The sequence below is a fragment of the Rhincodon typus genome, chromosome 6, assembly GCF_021869965.1.
Source record: "Rhincodon typus isolate 14 chromosome 6, sRhiTyp1.1, whole genome shotgun sequence".
Taxonomy (NCBI): domain Eukaryota; kingdom Metazoa; phylum Chordata; class Chondrichthyes; order Orectolobiformes; family Rhincodontidae; genus Rhincodon; species Rhincodon typus.
The window spans coordinates 21,331,245-21,350,828 of NC_063337.1; the positions used below are offsets into that span (position 1 = coordinate 21,331,245).

Consider the following 19,584-nt stretch of genomic DNA (forward strand, 5'->3'; position numbering starts at 1 on the left):
GTGGTCTGCTTCAGAAGCTGAGCAGTTGCAATGTACAGTGCTGTTTGTAATCTGCAAAAATCCCCACTTCTGACCATGAGATAGAGGAAAGGCAGTTGATAAACCAGCTGAAAAGGACTAGGACTAGCACACCATCCTAAGCAAATGCACGATTCAGATGATTAGCTTTGAACAACCATAACAGTATGTTTGTAAGCAGTATTTTTGCCAGGATTCCTTCATAACAAAAGTGGTAGCTGCCAGTGTGGCAAGGGCAATTGCTCTTAGCTTAAGGACAGCTTTTTTGTCTGTGTTTGGATCAAGGCTGTAATGAATACAGAAAAGGTAAAAAGTCACCAGAAATCTTGACAATATAAGCCTGGCAGAGTAATCAGTGTGCATCACAAGAAACCAATGCAACTTTCCCTTGTTGTTTTCAACACATACCCATATACCACAATTTACAGATTTGATGAAGTGTAATAGCTAGTAAGACATCCCACTGTACTCCAAATCATGTACATTCCATGAGACTTCCCCGAATGGAAAAAAATCATGGAATGCATTTAACACCGCATTCTTGCCTTGAAATTACAGGGTCCTATCAACTGAGCCACCAGGACAAGTTGTGTAGTCATGATGCAATGTTTAATTTAAAATTTTAAACTTTATGGGACAAAGCACAGCTTTACTAGTTGCAGGTTGTTTGGGAACACAACTCTTTGCAATGAAAGAAACAGCAACCTTTTTTCTTTTGTTTTATTTGAACAAATACAGAAAATTAGGTACTGCTCTTCTAAGTTGGTATGCCTGTGGAGACAAAAAAACCCAAATTAGATGCAAAGCTAGCAAATTATATTCATAGGTGTCAATTAATTACCAACCTTCTCAGACAAATGCCTCAAAGTCATCAATAGAAGGGACAGCACTCAGGACTCCAAATTCAGAAGCACAGAACATGCTAACTGGATCAAGAACCCTGAGACAGGTCAAATCCCATCAGACTCGTCATCAAGCATCATCACTGAAGGATGAATTTCAAAAATCAGCAACGTGCCAAATGAGAAAAATTCACATGCCTCACATTAAGCTTAGGCTGTAGAGGCCAGGAAAACTCCATTAGCAATTCTTGCAAACATTTCTGAAATAAAACCCCAAGGTAACTCTCTTGCCTACTTCAAATAGTTAGAGGCTAATGAATCATACATTAATAAGCTAGTTGCATTAGGCAAAAGAGATCATCAGATTCAATGACCAAATTCTAAAATACCTAGCTTCTATTAACCAGTCAACTGTCAGATGTGAAAATCCAAGAATCTAAACTCTGGTTGCACAATGCCCAGAAACTGTTCTGGATGTTATGTTTTAATTTCATGTTTAAAAACAGCTCAAACACTGGTCAGTTGCATTTATTGCTCACCAGTTACCTGGAGAAAGTAGTGGTTAATTATTTTACATTGCAATGGCTTGATTACTCAGAGGGGATTACATTAATTACAGTAAGAGGCTGAAGCTATAACTAGACCACATCTAATTTAAAATCAAAGATTCCAGTGGCAATGCCAGTCAACATTCCATACATCAAAGATACAAGTGAGAAATTTCTGTTCAGACTTGACTTGCTAAGGATATTATGAGGCATTGTTAGAACAGAAGGAAAGATACCAATTATGCAGTCGGAACTGGTCCAGGCTGCTGGATCACAGGTTGCTCTGGTTTGCCTCCCTTCTGTTCTGAAATAGGTGTAGTTGGCAAGATCTCATCCTTGGGCTCAACGATGCTGACATGATCAGGCAGAGGTTTCTTGGGTCCAATTTTACCACTTGGGTCCCATGGCAGCATGATTTTAACTTTAATTCCCAATACACCTGTAAAAGAATATGTCAGCTTTAGAACAGAATAGATACAAAACCATCAGGTATATTATTAAAACACCAATTTAATTATGTTGTGTAATGCACTACTAAATGAATTAGTAGATGGGCTGACAGCTTACTCCGAACGACTTCAAATAGCTGAATGCGTTCTTGGAACACCAGAGAAGAAAACTACATTGTGTAGGAAACTGCAATGCTAAGTGGGTAGATTAGAGCTGGACTAATGGTCCAGTCACAAAGTCTAATCACAATTACTCAGCAGGTGCACATGAATGAAGTGCACATAAGCAAGGTATCAGACAAACTAACACCAATGAAACCCTATTCCAATGCACTCAAGAAAGGATAACTTTAATGCAAATCCCTCACTCACCTTGTCTTAGCAGTACATGGCGTACAGCTGTATCAACATAGTAGTTCACTGGGTCACCACTATGAATCATCAGACCATCAACAAATTTCATGGACTTGGCTCTCTGGCCTCGGAGTTTTCCGGAAACTACCACCTCGCAGCCCTTGGCCCCACTTTCCATAATGAAGCGAAGAACACCGTAACATGCTCTAGGGAAGAGGGGAAATGCATTTTTAATGCCTTCAGCTTAATAGCAACCTAAACGTTGACACCAAAAAGCCTCTGAACAACTAATAACAGTAAAAATAATCACCAAGTTGGTGGTACTAGGGATGGGTGTCCGAGAAGAAACCATAAGACACATCATTGACTGGCATATTTATTCTAATTAATAGTTTAAATTTTCCTTTCATACAAAATGCCTTTCTCTCCCCATTTATGGACTTGCAAACACTAAGCAGTAGTGCCAAACGATCAACTCATTTGCTGAGTTCAAGGTAATTATTTTGCCACTTAATTTGTAATGTGTAGCATATTTTGCATCTTTCCATAAGGGACTGAGTCCCCACAGTGGTAGTTAGCTGCTTACAGACCGTGGCCTGACAGGAACCTGTGAAGCAAAGACCTTGCCACAGTGGTTCAAAGCCTGTCACCCAGCAGGTGGGGTTTCTCACAAAAAACTTGCTAATGACTTCCTCTCCCATCCCTTGAATTAAAGGATGCTTGCAGATAGCACAGAAAGGTTGCTCCATATGGGGCACAGAGATTGGAGGCAGGCAATGTACTGAACAGGTCAGAGAAGTGAGAGTCAGGTCTGCATAGATGATTTCAACAGTTATGAGACAGGGCTTGCCCTCCCAATAGCAATTCATAAATTTGTTCCCAGTGCAAGAACGCTCAGTTGCGCTGTCAAAAATGTCCACTCTTGCTAGTGAATGCAGATAAATTTAGCTTGGAGGACATTATAGCCAAATTCAACATTGTTCAAATTTGTGTTGCATCTTGTCACACTTTAGTACAGCTCACTGGTCAGGAGTTAGGAAAAGCAATTTGATTGTTCACTGCTATTCCCTATCGCAAAGATACTGAAGTCAAACACAGTATCTCAAGTTACTACTTAATAGAAATAATTTGAATCTGATAGCTTGTAATCTGCATTGTCTGGTTTCACAAGCTGTAAATGGACTCAGGTATCACAAAGCCTACTCAATTAGTTTACTAAAATAAAGTAGCAACTCAAGAAGCCACAAATCTTTAATTTTTGGTTCAGCTAGGGACAAAGATTTACTAATGCACTGAAGCACTTAGAAGTTCAGTAACATGTCAAAATGGTCCATATAAGAATTGTAATGTGGACACAAACTGCTTCACTTAGTATTAGGCTGCGCTTACAGTATAAAGCAGTTCCATCAGTCAGTGAGACTGCAGTTTAAATTTAGAATCTTGGTCCGACTGGACATCAACACAAACATTCCAGGAGGAAAACACCTCCAACTTGGGATTCACTTAAGACTTGTGCTATACTTGTTTATCTTCAGTTTGAAAAGAAATGATTGTGTTTGATTTTAATGTGCACCAGATATGCTTATATTTACACCTTCAGATAAGGCCTTCAGCAAAATGCCACAGTGCTGCAAACACAGCATCTCAAAATTGGCTTACTTTGATTACACATAGATAGCCTCAAGTTCCCAATTCTCATTCCACTTGATTCTTATGTAAAGTCGTATTTACAATAACGTTTGAGTAATCAAACCCTTCAGCTTACCTACGCACTGCCAGGCCTCCTAACAACTTGTAACGCAGGGATTCTGCTTGAGCGATAGCACAAAGCCCTCTCGTGGCAACCTTTTCAGCATAAAGCTGTGAAAGAAAAAACCCAGACAAAATAAAAACATTAACATTGCAGCTACAGCTTCTAGCGCTATGAACAGTTGAATGCTACAGAGAGCTTAGTTGGAGCCCAGTCCTTCATATTTCACAGGGAGAATTTTGCTGCCACAAGCAACATTTCCTGAGCTGTGTGCAGCCATACCAAGACTCTGTGCCTATCAGCTTCAAGTTCTGGAACTTGCTGCCAAGCAGGAACCTCAGAGGCCCATGCAACCAGAAAAAAAAAAAATCAGAGGAAACACGGACTTCAGGGATGTTTGGTGTGCAGGGAACGTTGCACTTTGGAACCTGGTCAGTTTCTATCTCCAACTTAAACTACAGCATCTTAAAATATTTTGCATCCAAAGTCAGATTCAATAAAGGGAGAACAATCTCAGTTGGCAAAACCCCATTCAATTCAGGGAATTATTATTCAAAACTATGGCACTAAACGTTTAACAGAGTTATTGTACAAAGTACATATCGAGTTTCACAAAGCTCAAATGCATGATAAGTCAGAGTAAGATTTGAGTAGCCCCAATCAGTTTTTGCTTATCATGTTTATCAAGCCTTCTCAGACAAATGCCTCTAAGTCATCAAAAGAAGGGACAGACTGTTCTAGGCCCTGAAACTAGCAGCACAGAACGTGCCAACTGTACCAGGAGTCCTGACACAACCATATCCCATCAGACTCGTCATCAAGCATCATCACTGAAGGTGAAGGTGGTGAGGAACAGGACTGTTGCTCCTACGTAACCTCTGCATTGCTAAATAATAACACAGCCAATAAGTATCAACAGAACATCATCCTTCAATAAAGGTAACTTACCTCAACGCTTCCCTCTGGGAAACCAAATCGCTTCTGAACAACAGCAGTCAGTTCACGGATTCGGCGACCTTTCTCACCCAGAACATTCTGAGTCCTAATAAATAATTTCAGAAGAAGTTCTCATACTTCAGGCAAATTGTTTATGCAACACAACTAATATGGGTTTCTAAAATTTGATGTGTGGAGTAAATAATTTAACTAAGGACCCTTTGGATTGTTAAGTTGCTAACATCAGTAATTCTACCATTTACTTTTTAAATAAAATGTAATTACAAAAGTTGATGAATTATAATCTAATAATTTTAGGTTTATAAAGCAACTTACAAATCACTACACATTAGAGTTTCACTTGCTATTATCAAAATGTGTTCACTGTGATCCAATTAAATTTGCAAGATCACGGAGTACAGGAGAATGAACTTCAGACAACCACCATGTTTCAACATCTGACGTGCAGGCTTCTTTACAGGCTAGGGTGGCGTGTGCTGCAGAAGCATGTATTATACAATATCGAGCTACACAATGGTGAAGTAGCAACATAACCAAATGCACTAGAACCTGAGACACTGATCTCAAAATGCACAGTACAAGATGAACCTTAAAGTCTTCAAATGAGTGTGTAGCAATTTTACCTATACAAAAACAAATTAAATGTCAATTGGGAATGCACATGGCATGCAAAATGGTTCTGCCAAGTCACATGAAGGACAAAGAAAAGGCAACTAGTTTAATTCATGAAGTAATTACCTGTCAAACACATGGAACAAAAATCAATTTAACTGTGTTCGGATCGGGGGGTATTGCTATTCCTGTCAATTTCACCTACACCCGTTTCTGTTTACACACCGATTTGTTTTTTGCAAGCCTATACTGAACGTATGAGCTTAACTTCAAAGCCAAAGGTCAATAAGTCCCCTAGACCTGATGAGTTTCATCCTATGATTTTAAAAGACTAGCTAGTGATACCAGTTGCATTTGTCGTAACTTGCCAAGAATCCTCAGATTCAGGAAAAGACCCAGAGGACTAGAAAATGCTAGTGTAACACACTTATTGGAAAAAAAAGGAAAGTGACAAAACAGGTAATTATAGGCCAGTTAGCTTAACATGCCATTGGGTAAGTGTTCAAAGATATTAAATAAAGCATCTAATATCAGAGCATTTAAAAGCATAAAACAAAACAAGTGGAAATTATGCTTAACAAATTTTCTGCAGTTTTTTGGCAACTTAACAATAGGTCGTTAAAGGGGAATCAGAGGATGTAATATATTTGGATTGCCAAAAGGCATTCAATAAAGACACTGCACATAAGGTCACTTATTAGCCCATGGTATTGGGGCTAGTACATTAGCACGGATAAAGGATTGGCTATCTAATACAGGACACAGATCAGAGATACAAGAATACATTGTGGGAAAGAGAGGTTATGCACTTTGGCAGGAAGACTAGAAGAGCTGAATATTATTTGAATGGGGAAAAGACTGAGAAATTTGAAAGACAGAGGGATTTTGAGGTCCGAGTGTGAAAGCCACGAAAAGCTAGCCAAGCCCCAAGTGACAACAGGGACAGCAAAAGGACCAGAGTACAAAAAGGACTTGCTAAAACTATACAAGGCACTAGACAGGCCACAGCTAGAATACTATGAACAGTTTTAATAACCCTTATTTAAGGGAAGATGTACCAGCATAGGAGCCACTCTGTTGATCTTATAAATTTTCTTATAAAAGAGATTTGAGCTTATACTCAGTTTAGGAGAATGAGGCACAATATCATAGAAACAGATTTCTTAGAGGCTTGACAGGGTGAATGCTGATAGGTTACAGAATCTAGGACCAGAGAACACAATCTCACAGTAAGGACTTGCATATGTAAGACAGACAAGGAGAACGGTTTTTCTTTCAGGAATTCCTTACAGCAAAGGCCTGTCAAGGTTGGGTCATTAAGTATTTTGAGATAGACAAGTTTCTAATAAAAGGGAATTAAAGGTTATGGACAAAAAGGCAACATGGTAGTAAGTGGAGTTGAGAATTATCAATTTAGCCACGACATTAATGAATGGCAGAGTGGGCTCAGAGACAAATGGGCTACTTCTGTTGCTATCTTGTGGTTTAACAGTTGAAGATGAACTTTGGAAATTCAGTCACAAGTGAAATGCATGGACACAAAGCAACCAGTCTGTACACAGTAAGCTCCCACAAAATGCAAAGAGAGAATGACTAGATAAACCATTTTATTAGCTTGGCTAAGGCAGAGTTCACATGCCATTGTGACAGTTTAGTCAACCATCTGGGCAGAAAGGCTGAACACCTGATAGATGGCAGATTGCTGTGCTGCACTGGCATCTCAGTGTAATGCAACGTGCTCAAGTCACCCACAACCTGCCTTCTCAGGGGCAACAGTACCAATGCCGTGAACTACTACCTTCACCCTTCGGTCAGAGAGGCTGACAAGGTGTACACAATGTGTCAGTCAGGGGCAGGGCCCAGCCAGGACCAACCCTCTCTGGGAGTGGGAGGGCTACAAGGAACGCTCTGTTTTCTTTTACCTGGTGGCCAAGATGATGATCTCGGTCCTAGTCGGTGTGACGCGGACCTCCACACCACTGTAGCCATCCTCCGCCAACTCGCGGGTCAGGAACTCGTTGAGCTCGGCCTTGAAGATGCCGTCCGCCACGAACTGAAAAGAGACGGCGCCATATTAGGAGTTAGGGGACACCATCCAGATGCATCCTCCTCCATCCGCCGCCGCCAGCATTCGGCCCGGCCTCCCTCACCCTCGACGTCCTCTCCCGCACTCATCCCCGTCCTTATTTCCTCGATCGGCGTTCCCACCCTCCCCCTCCGCTCACCTTTCGCTTCTTGGAGATCTGCGCCGCCATTTTCCTCGACGGGGCCGCGACTAAAAAGGAAGTCGACCCCGGGCTAATGTTATTTAAACAAGCAACCGCTTCCGGTTCGTGTCCTTCCGCCAATGGGAATGAAGAACAGCAAGGCACGTGGTTCCAAGCGGACGCTGTGGCTTCTGGGTTATGTAGTTCATTTCAATTAAAAGCGTACACGTGTAATTAAGTGGGAAATAAACAGTCAAAAACCCATCCTACGAACCATTTCAACTCCCCCTCCCACTCCTTGGACGACATGTCCATCCTGGGCCTCCTGCATTGCCACAATGGCGCCACCCGAAAGCTGCAGGAACAGCATCTCATATTCCACTTGGGAACCCTGCAGCCCAATGGTATCAATGTGGACTTCACAAGCTTCAAAATCTCCCCTCCCCCTACCGCATCCCAAAACCAGCCCAGCTAGTCCCCGCCTCCCTAATCATTCCTCCCACCTCAAGACCCACCCCCATCTCCTACCCACTAACCTCATCCCGCCTCTTTGACCTGTCCATCCTCCCTGGACCGACCTATCCCCTCCCTAACTCCCCACCTACATTCACCTTCACTGGCTCCACCCCCACCTCTTTGACCTGTCTGTCTCCTCTCCACCTATCTTTTCCTCTATCCATCTTCTATCTGCCTCCCCCTCTCTCCCTATTTATTTCAGAATCCCCTTCCCCTCCCCCATTTCTGAAGAAGGGTCTCGACCCGAAATGTCAGCTTTCCTGCTCCTCTGATGCTGCTTGGCCTGCTGTGTTCATCCAGCTCTACACTGTGTTATCTCAGATTCTCCAGCATCAGCAGTTCCTACTATCTTTGAAATTTAAAGAGTCTGGTAGTTAACAGTCAATCATCTTTAACTGCTGCATTTCCAAAAGAAATGTTTCTACCAATCAATCAACTTGCCAACCAACCAGAACTCTCCTCTCAAAGTACAAATATGGGGATCCCCCCCCCACCTCGAATTGGTATTCTTGTGAATTATCCTGATGAGTACAAGACAAACAGCTTTGATAAAATTTGACAGTTTTTTTATTGAGTCATACAGCATGGAAATAGACCCTTCACTCCACCTTGTCCATGCCGACCAAGTTTCCCAAACCAAATTAGTCCCATTTGCCTGTGTTTGGCCCATATCTCTCTAAACCTTCCCTATTCATATACTTATCCAAATATCTTTTAAATGTTGTAACTATACCTGCATCTACCAATTCCTCTAGCAGTTCATTCCACATATGAACCATCCTCTGTGTGAAAAGGTGTTCCTCAGGTCTCTCTAAAATCTTTCTCCTTTCACCTTAAAATTATGCCGTCCAGTTTTAAACTCTTCTAGGAAAAAATCTTTGCTATTTACCTTATCTATGCACCTCGTGATTTTATATACCTTTATAAAGTCCCCTCAACCTCCCATACACCAGTGAAAAAAAGTCCCAGCCTTCCTTATAACTCAAACCCTCCAGTCCCAGCAACATCCTTATAAATCTTTTCTGCACCCTCTCCAATTTAATAATATCCTTCTTATAGCAGGGCATCCTCCAACAGTAGTCCAAAAGTGGCCTCACCAACATCCTGTACAATCGCAACATAACGTCCAAATTTCCATACTCAATGATTGCAGCAATAAAGGTAAGCATGCCAAATGCCTCTTTTACCACCTTGTCTGCCTGCGATGCAACTTTCAAAGAAATATGTATCTGAACCCCTAGGTTTCTCTGTTCAACAACACTCCCCAGGTCCCTACCATTAACGGTGTATGTCCTGCCCTTGTTCCTCTTACCAAAATGCAATACCTTGCATTTATCCAAACATTTTCTGCCACTCCTCAGCCCATTGGCCCAATTGATCAAGATCCCTTTCTAATCTTAGATAACCTTCTACACTGTCAACTATACCAGCAATTTTGACATCATCCGCAAACTTATTAACCACACTTCCTAAAGTTTTTCAGCAAACACCAAACATCTATTTGAGTGTTCAAATTGTCCTTCTAACAAACTGGCATGTACAAATACACAGGTCTTCCTATCAAAACACCCAGTACAATTAAATTCCAAACATCTTTTCAGCATTTCATCTTCCCAGCTATCATAGAATCCCTACAGTGGGAAAACAGGCCCTTCGGCCCAACAAGTCCACACCGAACCTCAGTGCATCCCACCAAGACCCATCCCCCTATAACCCACCTAAGCTACACATCCCTGAACACTATGGGCAATTTAGCATGGCCAATCCACCTAACCTGCACATCTTTGGACTGTGGGAGGAAACCGGAGCACACGGAGGAAACCCACGTGGACACGGGGAGAATGTGCAAACTCCACACAGACAGACACCCAAGGCTAGAATCGAACCTGGGTCCCTGGAGCTGTGAGGCAGCAATGCTAACCACTGTGCCACTGTGCCACTGTGCCACCCCTTTTTTTTGTTTTTGCCGAGACCACACACGATCCCGAGTCCCCACTCAAATTTCCCCGTCGCCGAGGCAAAAAGCCCCAGCACGTGATCACAGCCAATCAGCCGAAAAGCGATTAAAAGCTATCTTTTCAAATAACATGAAATATCTTCCCAATACAGCCTGTGTAAATTTAGCAATTAAATGTGGCTTTCTAGTTAAATCAGAACTCTCATTGGAATCAGAATCACCCTCTGAGCTGTTACCTCTTCTTTCTTGCTTTATTCTAAGCATTTTTCCTCCAAGTCATGTTGTCAGAATTCGCTCTTTGAATATCAAAGTTTTAAAATTCTATTTCTCCTTCCATTGCGGCAGTTCTGAAAAAGTTTCCTTGCTTAATATTGGAATAAACAAGTTCATCGGGAAGATATATTGAAAAGGCTGGGCTTGGTTTCACTAGAATTCAGAAAAGTAAGAAGTGATTTGATTGAATTTAACAAGATCCAGAGTGGTCTTGACAAAGTAGATGTGGAAAGGATGTTTTGTCTTGTGGGTGAGTCCAGAACTAGGGGACACTGTTTACAAATTTGGGGCTTCCATTTTAGGACAGAGATGAGGGAATCTTTTTTCTCTCAGAGTTATTCAATTTTGGAACTCTGCTTCAGAAGGTGATAGAGGCACCTTCTTTAAATTCAATGAATTCCTTTCTTGCCAAGATACCCCATTTTGTTATGATCCCAGCAAATTCGATCACCTGGCTTGATTGGTCATAAATTTACTTTTTGCTTTGTTTGTCACGGTCGTTAATCACGGAATATATTCACACGTTACTGCCAATATCCTTTAACACAAGAACACAAGTTTATTACACAAAAGAAAATAAGAAACAAATCTATATATTTGTGGCAATTTAGGAAGAAACAGCAAAACCTAAACAGCAAAACAAAATTTCAACCTGTTCCCAGCAACATCCTTTTCAGATACTTAATTCCAGAGAAATATCATTCCTCAACTCTTTAATTTCTTTCTTAACTGACTCTTTCCCATTTTCTTTCTTGTACTGCTAACAGCTTCTGTGCTGTTCTTCTGGTCTAACTCTTTTTCCAGTTCTGATGCCACTAACAACTTCTCAGTTCTATAACATCATTAAACAAAGGAATAGAAGTAGGCCATTTTGCCCACTGAGCCTGCTCTGGCATTCAATGAGATCATAGCTGATCAGATAATCCTCAAATTCACTTTCCTGCCTTTTCACCATAACCCTTGATTCCCTTACTGATTAAAAATGTCTATCTCAGCCTTGAATATCCTTAATGACCCAGCCTTGACAGCCCTCTGCGATAAAGAACCACAGATTTTCATCCCTCAGAGTGATAAATCGAACATTTCTCTACTCAGCTTAGAGACTTAAGAAACTGAAACCCTTCCGCAATGTTGAAAACTTGATCTTTCTGCTAGGATAAAACTGTTCTCCTGAACTGAAATCAAAGCCAAATAACTGGTCCTAGGCTGTTTTCTCTAAATGTCATAAACTCAGCCATATGAACATTTGATCAATTAACACCACAGGTATTCTACATGGCACTTAACTGAATTACATAGTTTCTTGAAAATTATATATTTAGGTCATAGTTCCAAATACTTTCTGACCTCTTAAACAAAAAAAGTGACCTTCATAGAACTGAAAGATAGCAAGAACTGCAGATGCTGGAGTCAGAGACAACACAGTATGGAGCTGGAGGAACACAACAGGCCAGGCAGCATCAGAGGAGCAGGAGGAAGGGTCCCGACCTGAAACGTCAACTTTCCTGCTCCTCTGATGCTGCCTGCCCTGCTGCATTCCTCCAGCTCCATACCCTGTTCATAGAACAGAAACCTTTATTATATAAATTCAAATTTGTAAATTATAGTATATAGTTAATAGTTAAAACACTCGTACATTGTACGATTTCTTAAAAAAAACTGAGCGTCGGCTGTGGATTTTGTGGCAAATAAGCTGCTGATTTGTCCTGGATGGTGCCAAAGTTCCCAAGTGTTGTAGGAGCTGCGTTTATCCAGGTAAGTAGACAGTATTCCATCACACACACTGTGCCTGGTAGACTTTGTTGAGCCAGAAGGCAAGTTACTTGCAGGATTGCTAGCATCTGACTTACCAATGTAGCCTCATTATTTACGTGGCTAGTCCAGATCAGTTTTGGTTAATGGTAGCACTGAGAATATGGATAATGGTGGATTCAATGATGATTATTCCATTGACTGTCAAGGAGTGATATTTAGATTCTCTCTTGTTTGGTGATGATAATTGCCTGGCACGTGATGTGAATTTTACTTGCCACTTGTCAGCTGAAGCCTCGATATCATCCAGGTATTGTTGCATTTGGACAGTATCTGAGGAGTCGTGAGTGGTGCTAATCGTTGGCGAACATCCCTAACTCTGAACTGATGGAAGGTAGATCACTGATGAGGCAGCTAAAGATGGTTCAGCCGAAGACGTTAGCCTGTGGAATGAGGGGGCTCTTGTAATGCAGTGGTAGTATCCCTTCTTCTGAGCTAGAAGTCCTGTGTTCAAGTCCCTTGAGTCAGGTGTGACACCAACCAGTGGAGATTTTTACCCAATTCCCTGACTCCAGTTTTGTTAGGGCTCCCTTGATGCCACATTCAGTCAAGTGCTGCCTTTGTGCCAATGCGGTTACTCTTACCCGCCCTCTGGAACCAAGGCTGTAATGAGGTAAGGAGCTGAGTGACCGTGGCGGACCCCAAGTAGGCCATCACTAAGCAAGTTATTGCTGACCTGGTGCTGCTTGATAGCACTACTGATGACACCTTCCATCACTTTACTGATGATCAATAGTAGACTGATGGGGTGGTAATTGACTGGGTTGGATTTGTCTTTTTTTTTGTACAGACCATACCTGGAAAACCTTCCAAATTGTTCAGAGGATGTCAGTGTTGTAGCTGTACTGGAACATGGTGATTAAAAGTTTGTCAAGTTCCTAAACACAGGTCTTCAGTATTTTTGTCAGAATGTTGTCAGGGCCCATAGCTTTTGCAGTATCCAATGTGTTTAGATGTTTCATGATATCATGAGGAGTGAATCAAATTGGATGAAGCCTGGCAACTGTGATGTTGGGAATTTCCAGAGGAGGTTGAGATGAATCATCCAGACAGTACTTATGGCTGACGATGGTTAAAAATGCTTCAGTCTTATCTTTTGCACTGATGAACTGGGCTTCCACATCATTGAGGGTGTGCATAGTTGTGGAGCCTTCTCCTCCTTCAGTGAGTTGTTTAATTGTCCACTATCACTTACAAATAGATGTGGCAGGAGTGCAGAGCTTAGGGTTGACCTGCTGGTTGTGGAATCACTTAGCTCTGTCTATCACTTGCTGCTTATGCTGTTTGACATGCAAGCAGTCCTGTGGTATTGCTTCACCATTTTGACAACTCACTTTTAGGTATGTCTTATGATGCTCCTGGTATGCTTGACGGTAATGGTTGCGTGGGGATATGCCAAGCCATGAGGTTGAAGATTGTATTGGAATACAACTCTGCTGATGCTGATAATGCATAGCACCTCATTGATACCCATTTTTTTGAATTGCTAGGTCTATGTGAATTCTATTTAGCACAGTGGTAGTGCCACACAACATGATGTAACGTTTTCTTAATGTGAAGTACAACTTTGACTCTACAAAAACTGTTGGTGATGGACATTGAAGATACACAAAGTACATTCTGTGCTATGCCAACCTTGGTACTTCAATCTGCACTGACATGCACACTCCTCCTACCAATACTGGGTAAGATTATTTACATTGGTATAAATCACTGGGCTACTCTTGGACATCAAAGTTGTGCTTTGATCCCAAGTTACTTTTTAACTCCGTGCCTGCAATGTGCAATTTCAATCTATTAATAAAGTTTACCTACTGTATTGGTTCAGTTAACTTTACAACATCACAGTTAAAAATGCAAAACATTCTCATTTCATTGTTCTCACAGCAGAAACAATTATATATTCTGATTCAAGATTCAGGTATTCAGTTCAGTTGAAAAGTCACAGACATGAAACATTAATTTTGTACTCTCTCCACAAATACTGCCAAACTTGCAAAGTATCGCCAGTATTTTCTGTTTTCATATAGAAAATGATTACATGACGTCTTTTTCAGTTGTTTATGTAGCAGTAGGTAGCTGGAATTTCTTCTATATCCCAGAAGGCATTTAATAGGGATTATAAAGTGTGCTTATGCACATTAAGGAAGTCCATCTACATGCATTGTAGAGAAGAACAACAAAGATCTATTTTCGATGGTTTAGTGAGGGTTGCACCAATCATTCTTCATGCATTCTCTTTTTATAGAATATATTTAGCCTATCTAACTGAAACCCATTTCCAGTTTGTGCTCTCCAGAAAGAAACTGCATTATTGCAAATCTCACATTGCCCACCAACTGTAAAAACTTTGACAGAACTATTTTGCGCTATGTGTTCATATTCATTGATCATGTAGCTGTGTACCAGAATGAATAGCAAAGCCATTACAATGAACCTTCATTGAGGAAATCCACCCAAAAAGCATTGGGTATGTTTTTACAAGACCAGTTTTTCTTTTGGGAGGGGTGTTCAGTTTTGGCTACGTTGCTCAGTTGGCTTTTAATTTTGTTTTGGGCACCAGGGTTGTCAACAACTGCGTATATTCCTATAGTCCCATCTTCAAATCCTACAAAAATATTTAAATTGTATTCTGACACAGCAAGACATGAGGGGATTTTGGATAAATAACTGCATCCAATATTCTTCCCATCTGTTGTCCGAACAATATTAAGTTTTGCACTAGAATGATGGTCACAATGGCAAGGATGTCCATAACACACATAAACTATATATTTACCATCACATGTCAGTTGCTGACTAAAGATTGCACCCTCTGTACTAATGACACTCAGCTTCCCCTGGAGGATATCCAAAACACTGATATTCTCAGTGATCACGGAAATGATTGCAATCCTCCCATCATTGGAAACTTGAAAGACATCTAATTGACTAAGGAATCTCACAGGGAGCTGGATCTGTCGGTAGAGAGATTCTTCTGTTATATTCCAGGTATAAATGCTTCCAGAGGATGAGACAAGCATGACATAGTCTGGATAGTTGTTCAGTGTCTGAAAGGCAACAATGTCAGCTTTGTCAGTGCATTCAAATCTCTTGACTACAGCTCCTGACCACAAGCTGACAGCAAGGAGAAAATGCTGGTGAAGACCCAGAACAAAGGTACTTTCTGATGTTATCACTGCATTCTCTAAGTGTGTGTGAATGCTGCAGATGATATGCCCTTCGGACAGTTTCCAGACCTTTGACACATGATCTTCACATAGTGACACAACAAAGCGATCATTGGGTGTTATCAGTAATTGTGTCACATCACCATATCTGATGCGGTGCAGGTTTTGACCAGCTTCTGTGTCCCAAACATAAAGATCGCCACTAATATCTGCAGTTACCAAAGATGCTCCTGTTCTTGTAAGAGCACAATGTTTCACAAGGTCAGCATGTGTAAAGGCTGTCTCTATTTGAAAGAAAATCAGGCTCCATTTGTATACAATGCTGGTACCATCAGAGGAGTAGAAATGTTTTCCCTGGGAAGAAAGAATTTGTATGCTCCTTTCTGTTTGTGGTATAGCTGAGGCAGTGTCTATGCAGTCCAAGTCCCATGACTTCAAAAAACCCTTTGATGTAAATATTACCAAAGCCTTTTGCTTATAGCATTTAGCAAGTCTCAGTGGGGTTCCAAGACTGTTCTCAAGAATTAGGACACATTGTCCAGTCTCTTTCTTCCAGACAAATAAGGCTTGAGAACCACTAATAACAGCGATAATGGATTCACAATCTTGTGACAAGATTGCTTGGACAAAGGATCCATCTTTAGGAGGTTTGAACTTGTCTGACATGCTCCAAACCAATGTGTTCCACAGTTCAATGCAAGATGCCCTGCACAATAACAATGAGCAAGAAGAAAGTTCAACACTCAGAACTTCATTTTCATCCTCTGTACAAACAATCTCTTCCAAGAGGTGTAGTTCAGTCATATCTTCAATGTTCCAAACACACATGTTCCCAACCTTGTCAACAACACAGATTTCCTCATTGGATTCAGGCAGGAAAATCGAATAGACAGATGCTTCAGTAAATTCAAAAAAGACCTCACTTATCTGGAGACCAGTATGAATATTAAATATTGTGACTGTACTCTTCAACTGCCCGCACAATGCATATCTTCTATCAGTAGTAAACGATACGCATTGAACCTCATGTGGGCAGTTTAATTGCTTGATTGTTTGGCAAGACTTAATATCAAAGACACTCACCTCTGTGCTGTTCTCGAACCATACTATTGCATTTGTGCTACATAGAACAAAACCACGGATAGGCCAAAAAATTTCTGCTGTGTTACCAGCAAGGCTTTTTCTCATGTCAACTTCATAAAGCAGAGATAACTGGGCAAAGTCATACACTAATATTGTGCTGTGTACAGTTGCAAGTACAACGTATTGGTCACCATCTGATATTTGGGCTCCTGAAACTTTAACCCCTTTTGTGTTGATTTGTTCCCAAGGTGCTTGAACCTCGAGGTTCCAAGCATGTATAGAACCACTTTCCAGAGTCACAAGAACAAGAGATTGTGACTGAATTTCTATGATGTCAGTTGCTACAGCAAGGTCAGAAGTGCACAAAGCAGCAGATATTCTGGGTACAGTAATTACTGGACTATGCAGCACAGCCAGAACGTTATTCCTCAGGCCTTCTTGATAAGACTGCTTCAAATAATTGAACAGTTGAGGGAAGCAGTCTACAAATGGTAGAAGGTTCATCTGAATAACCATCGATAGCTGATCAGGGGAATCTCGCAGTAAGCAATGTGCACTTTTCATAACTGCTGCCAAAAACCTGATCTCCCTTCGATTTATTGTCCCAGTATTTTCCTCCAGTTCAGCTATTAGCTGAACCAAGTGACCAGTTTCAATCATTGCTTGATGAGATGCAAAGGAAGACATAACATCAACATCTAGTTCTCTGAGTCTCCCAGATCTCTTCAAATGATAAGCTAATTCTTCAACTTTTCTGTGATTTGGAAAGACTGGGTTTGGGTTAGAAGATTGGCAAAGAAAAAACCATGGTTGTGAAGGCTGCTGTCTATCAACATATATCTTCATCAAAGGATGATTTTCTAATATCTGCCACTGCACTGGTTGTTCTTCTTTTGGTTTCTGAGGCAACAGAGTAACGAGAAGTGGTTTCCCTCTTCCACTGGACCATCGGCCACTAAAGTATTCCGCTATAAGGTTGTGCATTTGTTGCACAGTTTCCATGTTCCTGAGGTAACGCTTGTTGACCACCAGTGGAAAATGTCGGTTTGTCCAGAAGAGCAACTTTATGCCATTATGTAGCCTTCCTACTAAAAACCCACTCAGATCCTGCTCCAGTTTTGCTAATGAATAATATGGCACTTTCATGGAGTCTGGTAAGCCATTTTGCCACCAATAATGTTCAATAACATAGTCATCAAGTGACAAAATGTCCAGCAGTTCAACCTCACCAAGTCCTGAAGCTGCAAGCGTTATGTAGCCTAAGGCTCTGGAAACAAGACTTTCCCCATGTCTCCTTTCAAGTCTTTTGAGTAGTCGATTGATACTATCATGAACACCTATTCCTAAAGTCTGCTCATCTATATCCTCATGAGATCTCCAAAAAAGCATCTCGTTATAAAGCAAGTTAACAAAAAGTGGGAGAGTACACTGCTGCAGAGCTGCATTGATATACATCTGCTGCCCAGAGGTAATCTTTCTGTTGGAACTTAGAAGGCGTTGCGTAAGAATTTTGTTGCATTCCTTTCTCTCTCTTGGCTTTACCTCAAGAAGGTCTGCTGCATCAGGGTTCAACTGCATGGATTTTTGTGCAATTTCATAATTCTTCAGAGTAGTAGAAATAACTAACTTGGTAAATGGTGGCAGAGACTTTGGAAGCCACCAGAAGGCTCTGGTACGGTGAGTCTCTGAGATCTGGTCAACAGCATCTATCATTATGATCAAGGGGTGCTGTTCAGATGATTCCTCTAAAAGTCTCGTAAAACAGTTAAGTAATTTGTCAATGTTGTCATTATATATTTGCGTGGATTTGTGGTAGCCTATTGCTATTTGCTGACAGATTCCAGCCAGGATATTTCTAAAGGAACTATTGTTTGTGGAAGAGAGGAAGCGGCTAACCGTCACAGGAGTACAGTTCTTCAGCCATGAACGTACCTGAAATGTAACATACAGAAAATAAATAAGATATTTACTTTAATACACTGTTCTGCAAGCAAATATTAGTGGGCCGACTGGCAATTCTGACGAAGGGTCACTCGACCTGAAACACTAACTCTGCTTTCTCTGCACAGATGCTGCCAGACCTGCTAAGTTTTTCCAGCAAATTCTGTTTGTGTTTCAATCATCCCATGTCCCCTTTAATGCCTCATTGATGGCTATAACAATTAAAGATATCACAGAAATGAAATACATCAACTAACTAACCGGGAGCGAACACACTCTCTACAGAAACTTGAATAACATCAGGGAATTTTGGAAAGGTGAAGAGCAAGGAGAAATTGTCACACGGGATTGTAAAGCAACATAAACAACAGATCCTAGATATAAGATGAAATGGAAGCTTCTTAAAACAGGAGGCGGGGAAATATCTTTCAAGTTGTGAGGCTGTGGAATTCACTTCAAAGACTAATAGTTAAGGCAGGAACTAAATCAACATTAAAGAATAGATGAGATGGGTAAATGAGGAAGAAGGGAGTTGAAGGTTCTTGAAAGACAAATGGGCAAAGGTGGTTAAAACTATTTGCTGACATGAACACAGAGTGGTTGAAGTGGAATTTTTTAATTCATTCATGGGATGTGGGCTTCGCTGGGAGTAAGCAGGGTTAACATTTTGGGTCCTGTTCTGAAGAAGGTTCACTGGGCCTAAAACATTAACTCTGTTTTTTCTCCACGGATGGTGCCAGACCTGCTGAGATTCTCCAGCAGTTTCTGTTTTTCTTCCAGGGATTTCTTGGAATCCTTCTAAAGGATGATTAGTACAACATCTATAAATAAAAATCATAATAATCATTTCAAAAGGAAAAATCCTATTTCATCAATTAAATATTTAATTTTGTGAGGAGCTGACAGACACCATGGTACTGTAGTAGATGCAATGTATCTGGATTTTTAAAAGATCTTTGGTAAGGCCTCCATAAAAGATGAATGAATAAGGTCAGAGAATGTGGAGTCAGAGAATAAGTCGCAGAATGGATTGCAACTTGGCCTCACAGTAGAAAGCAGACAGTGAGTGCAAAGGGTGATTTCTTGCAATGGCAG

General features: G+C 41.0%; 2 protein-coding genes and 2 non-coding genes across 4 annotated transcripts in view; all 4 read right to left on the reverse strand.

Moving 5' to 3' along the window:
• Nucleotides 1-608: 608 nt before the first annotated feature.
• rps3 (ribosomal protein S3) lies at nt 609-7,867 on the reverse strand. The gene is made up of 7 exons (XM_020536266.2): nt 7,756-7,867; nt 7,453-7,583; nt 4,910-5,003; nt 3,977-4,071; nt 2,230-2,417; nt 1,645-1,847; nt 609-789 (listed from the first exon to the last, which is right to left on the reverse strand). Exons 1-6 carry the CDS (start codon nt 7,783-7,785, stop codon nt 1,648-1,650), a joined length of 738 nt encoding a protein of 245 aa, XP_020391855.1. The 5' UTR covers nt 7,786-7,867; the 3' UTR covers nt 609-789; nt 1,645-1,647.
• On the reverse strand, nt 863-1,009 carry LOC125483425. Its single transcript, XR_007262373.1, has one exon. It is a non-coding gene; the product is annotated as a small nucleolar RNA SNORD15 (small nucleolar RNA).
• LOC125483426 lies at nt 4,650-4,797 on the reverse strand. The gene has a single exon (XR_007262374.1). It is a non-coding gene; the product is annotated as a small nucleolar RNA SNORD15 (small nucleolar RNA).
• Nucleotides 7,868-14,721: 6,854 nt separating the features above from the next.
• The window catches only part of LOC109937763 (NACHT and WD repeat domain-containing protein 2-like), a 31,227-nt gene continuing 26,364 nt past the window's right edge, over nt 14,722-19,584 (reverse strand). Inside the window, exon 7 of the mRNA XM_020536265.2 lies at nt 14,722-18,480. Within this exon, the coding sequence (XP_020391854.2) occupies nt 14,722-18,480 (3,759 nt within the window). The remainder of the gene's footprint in view (nt 18,481-19,584) is intronic.

Excerpts from the sequence above, each read along its gene's own strand:
- rps3 (XM_020536266.2), bottom strand. The coding sequence starts at position 7,785 with ATGGCGGCGCAGATCTCCAAGAAGCGAAAG. Across the intron at positions 7,584-7,755 it reads AGATCTCCAAGAAGCGAAAG|TTCGTGGCGGACGGCATCTT; the intron begins GTGAGCGGAGGG and ends GTCTCTTTTCAG. Across the intron at positions 5,004-7,452 it reads ATCATCATCTTGGCCACCAG|GACTCAGAATGTTCTGGGTG; the intron begins GTAAAAGAAAAC and ends ATTATTTATTAG.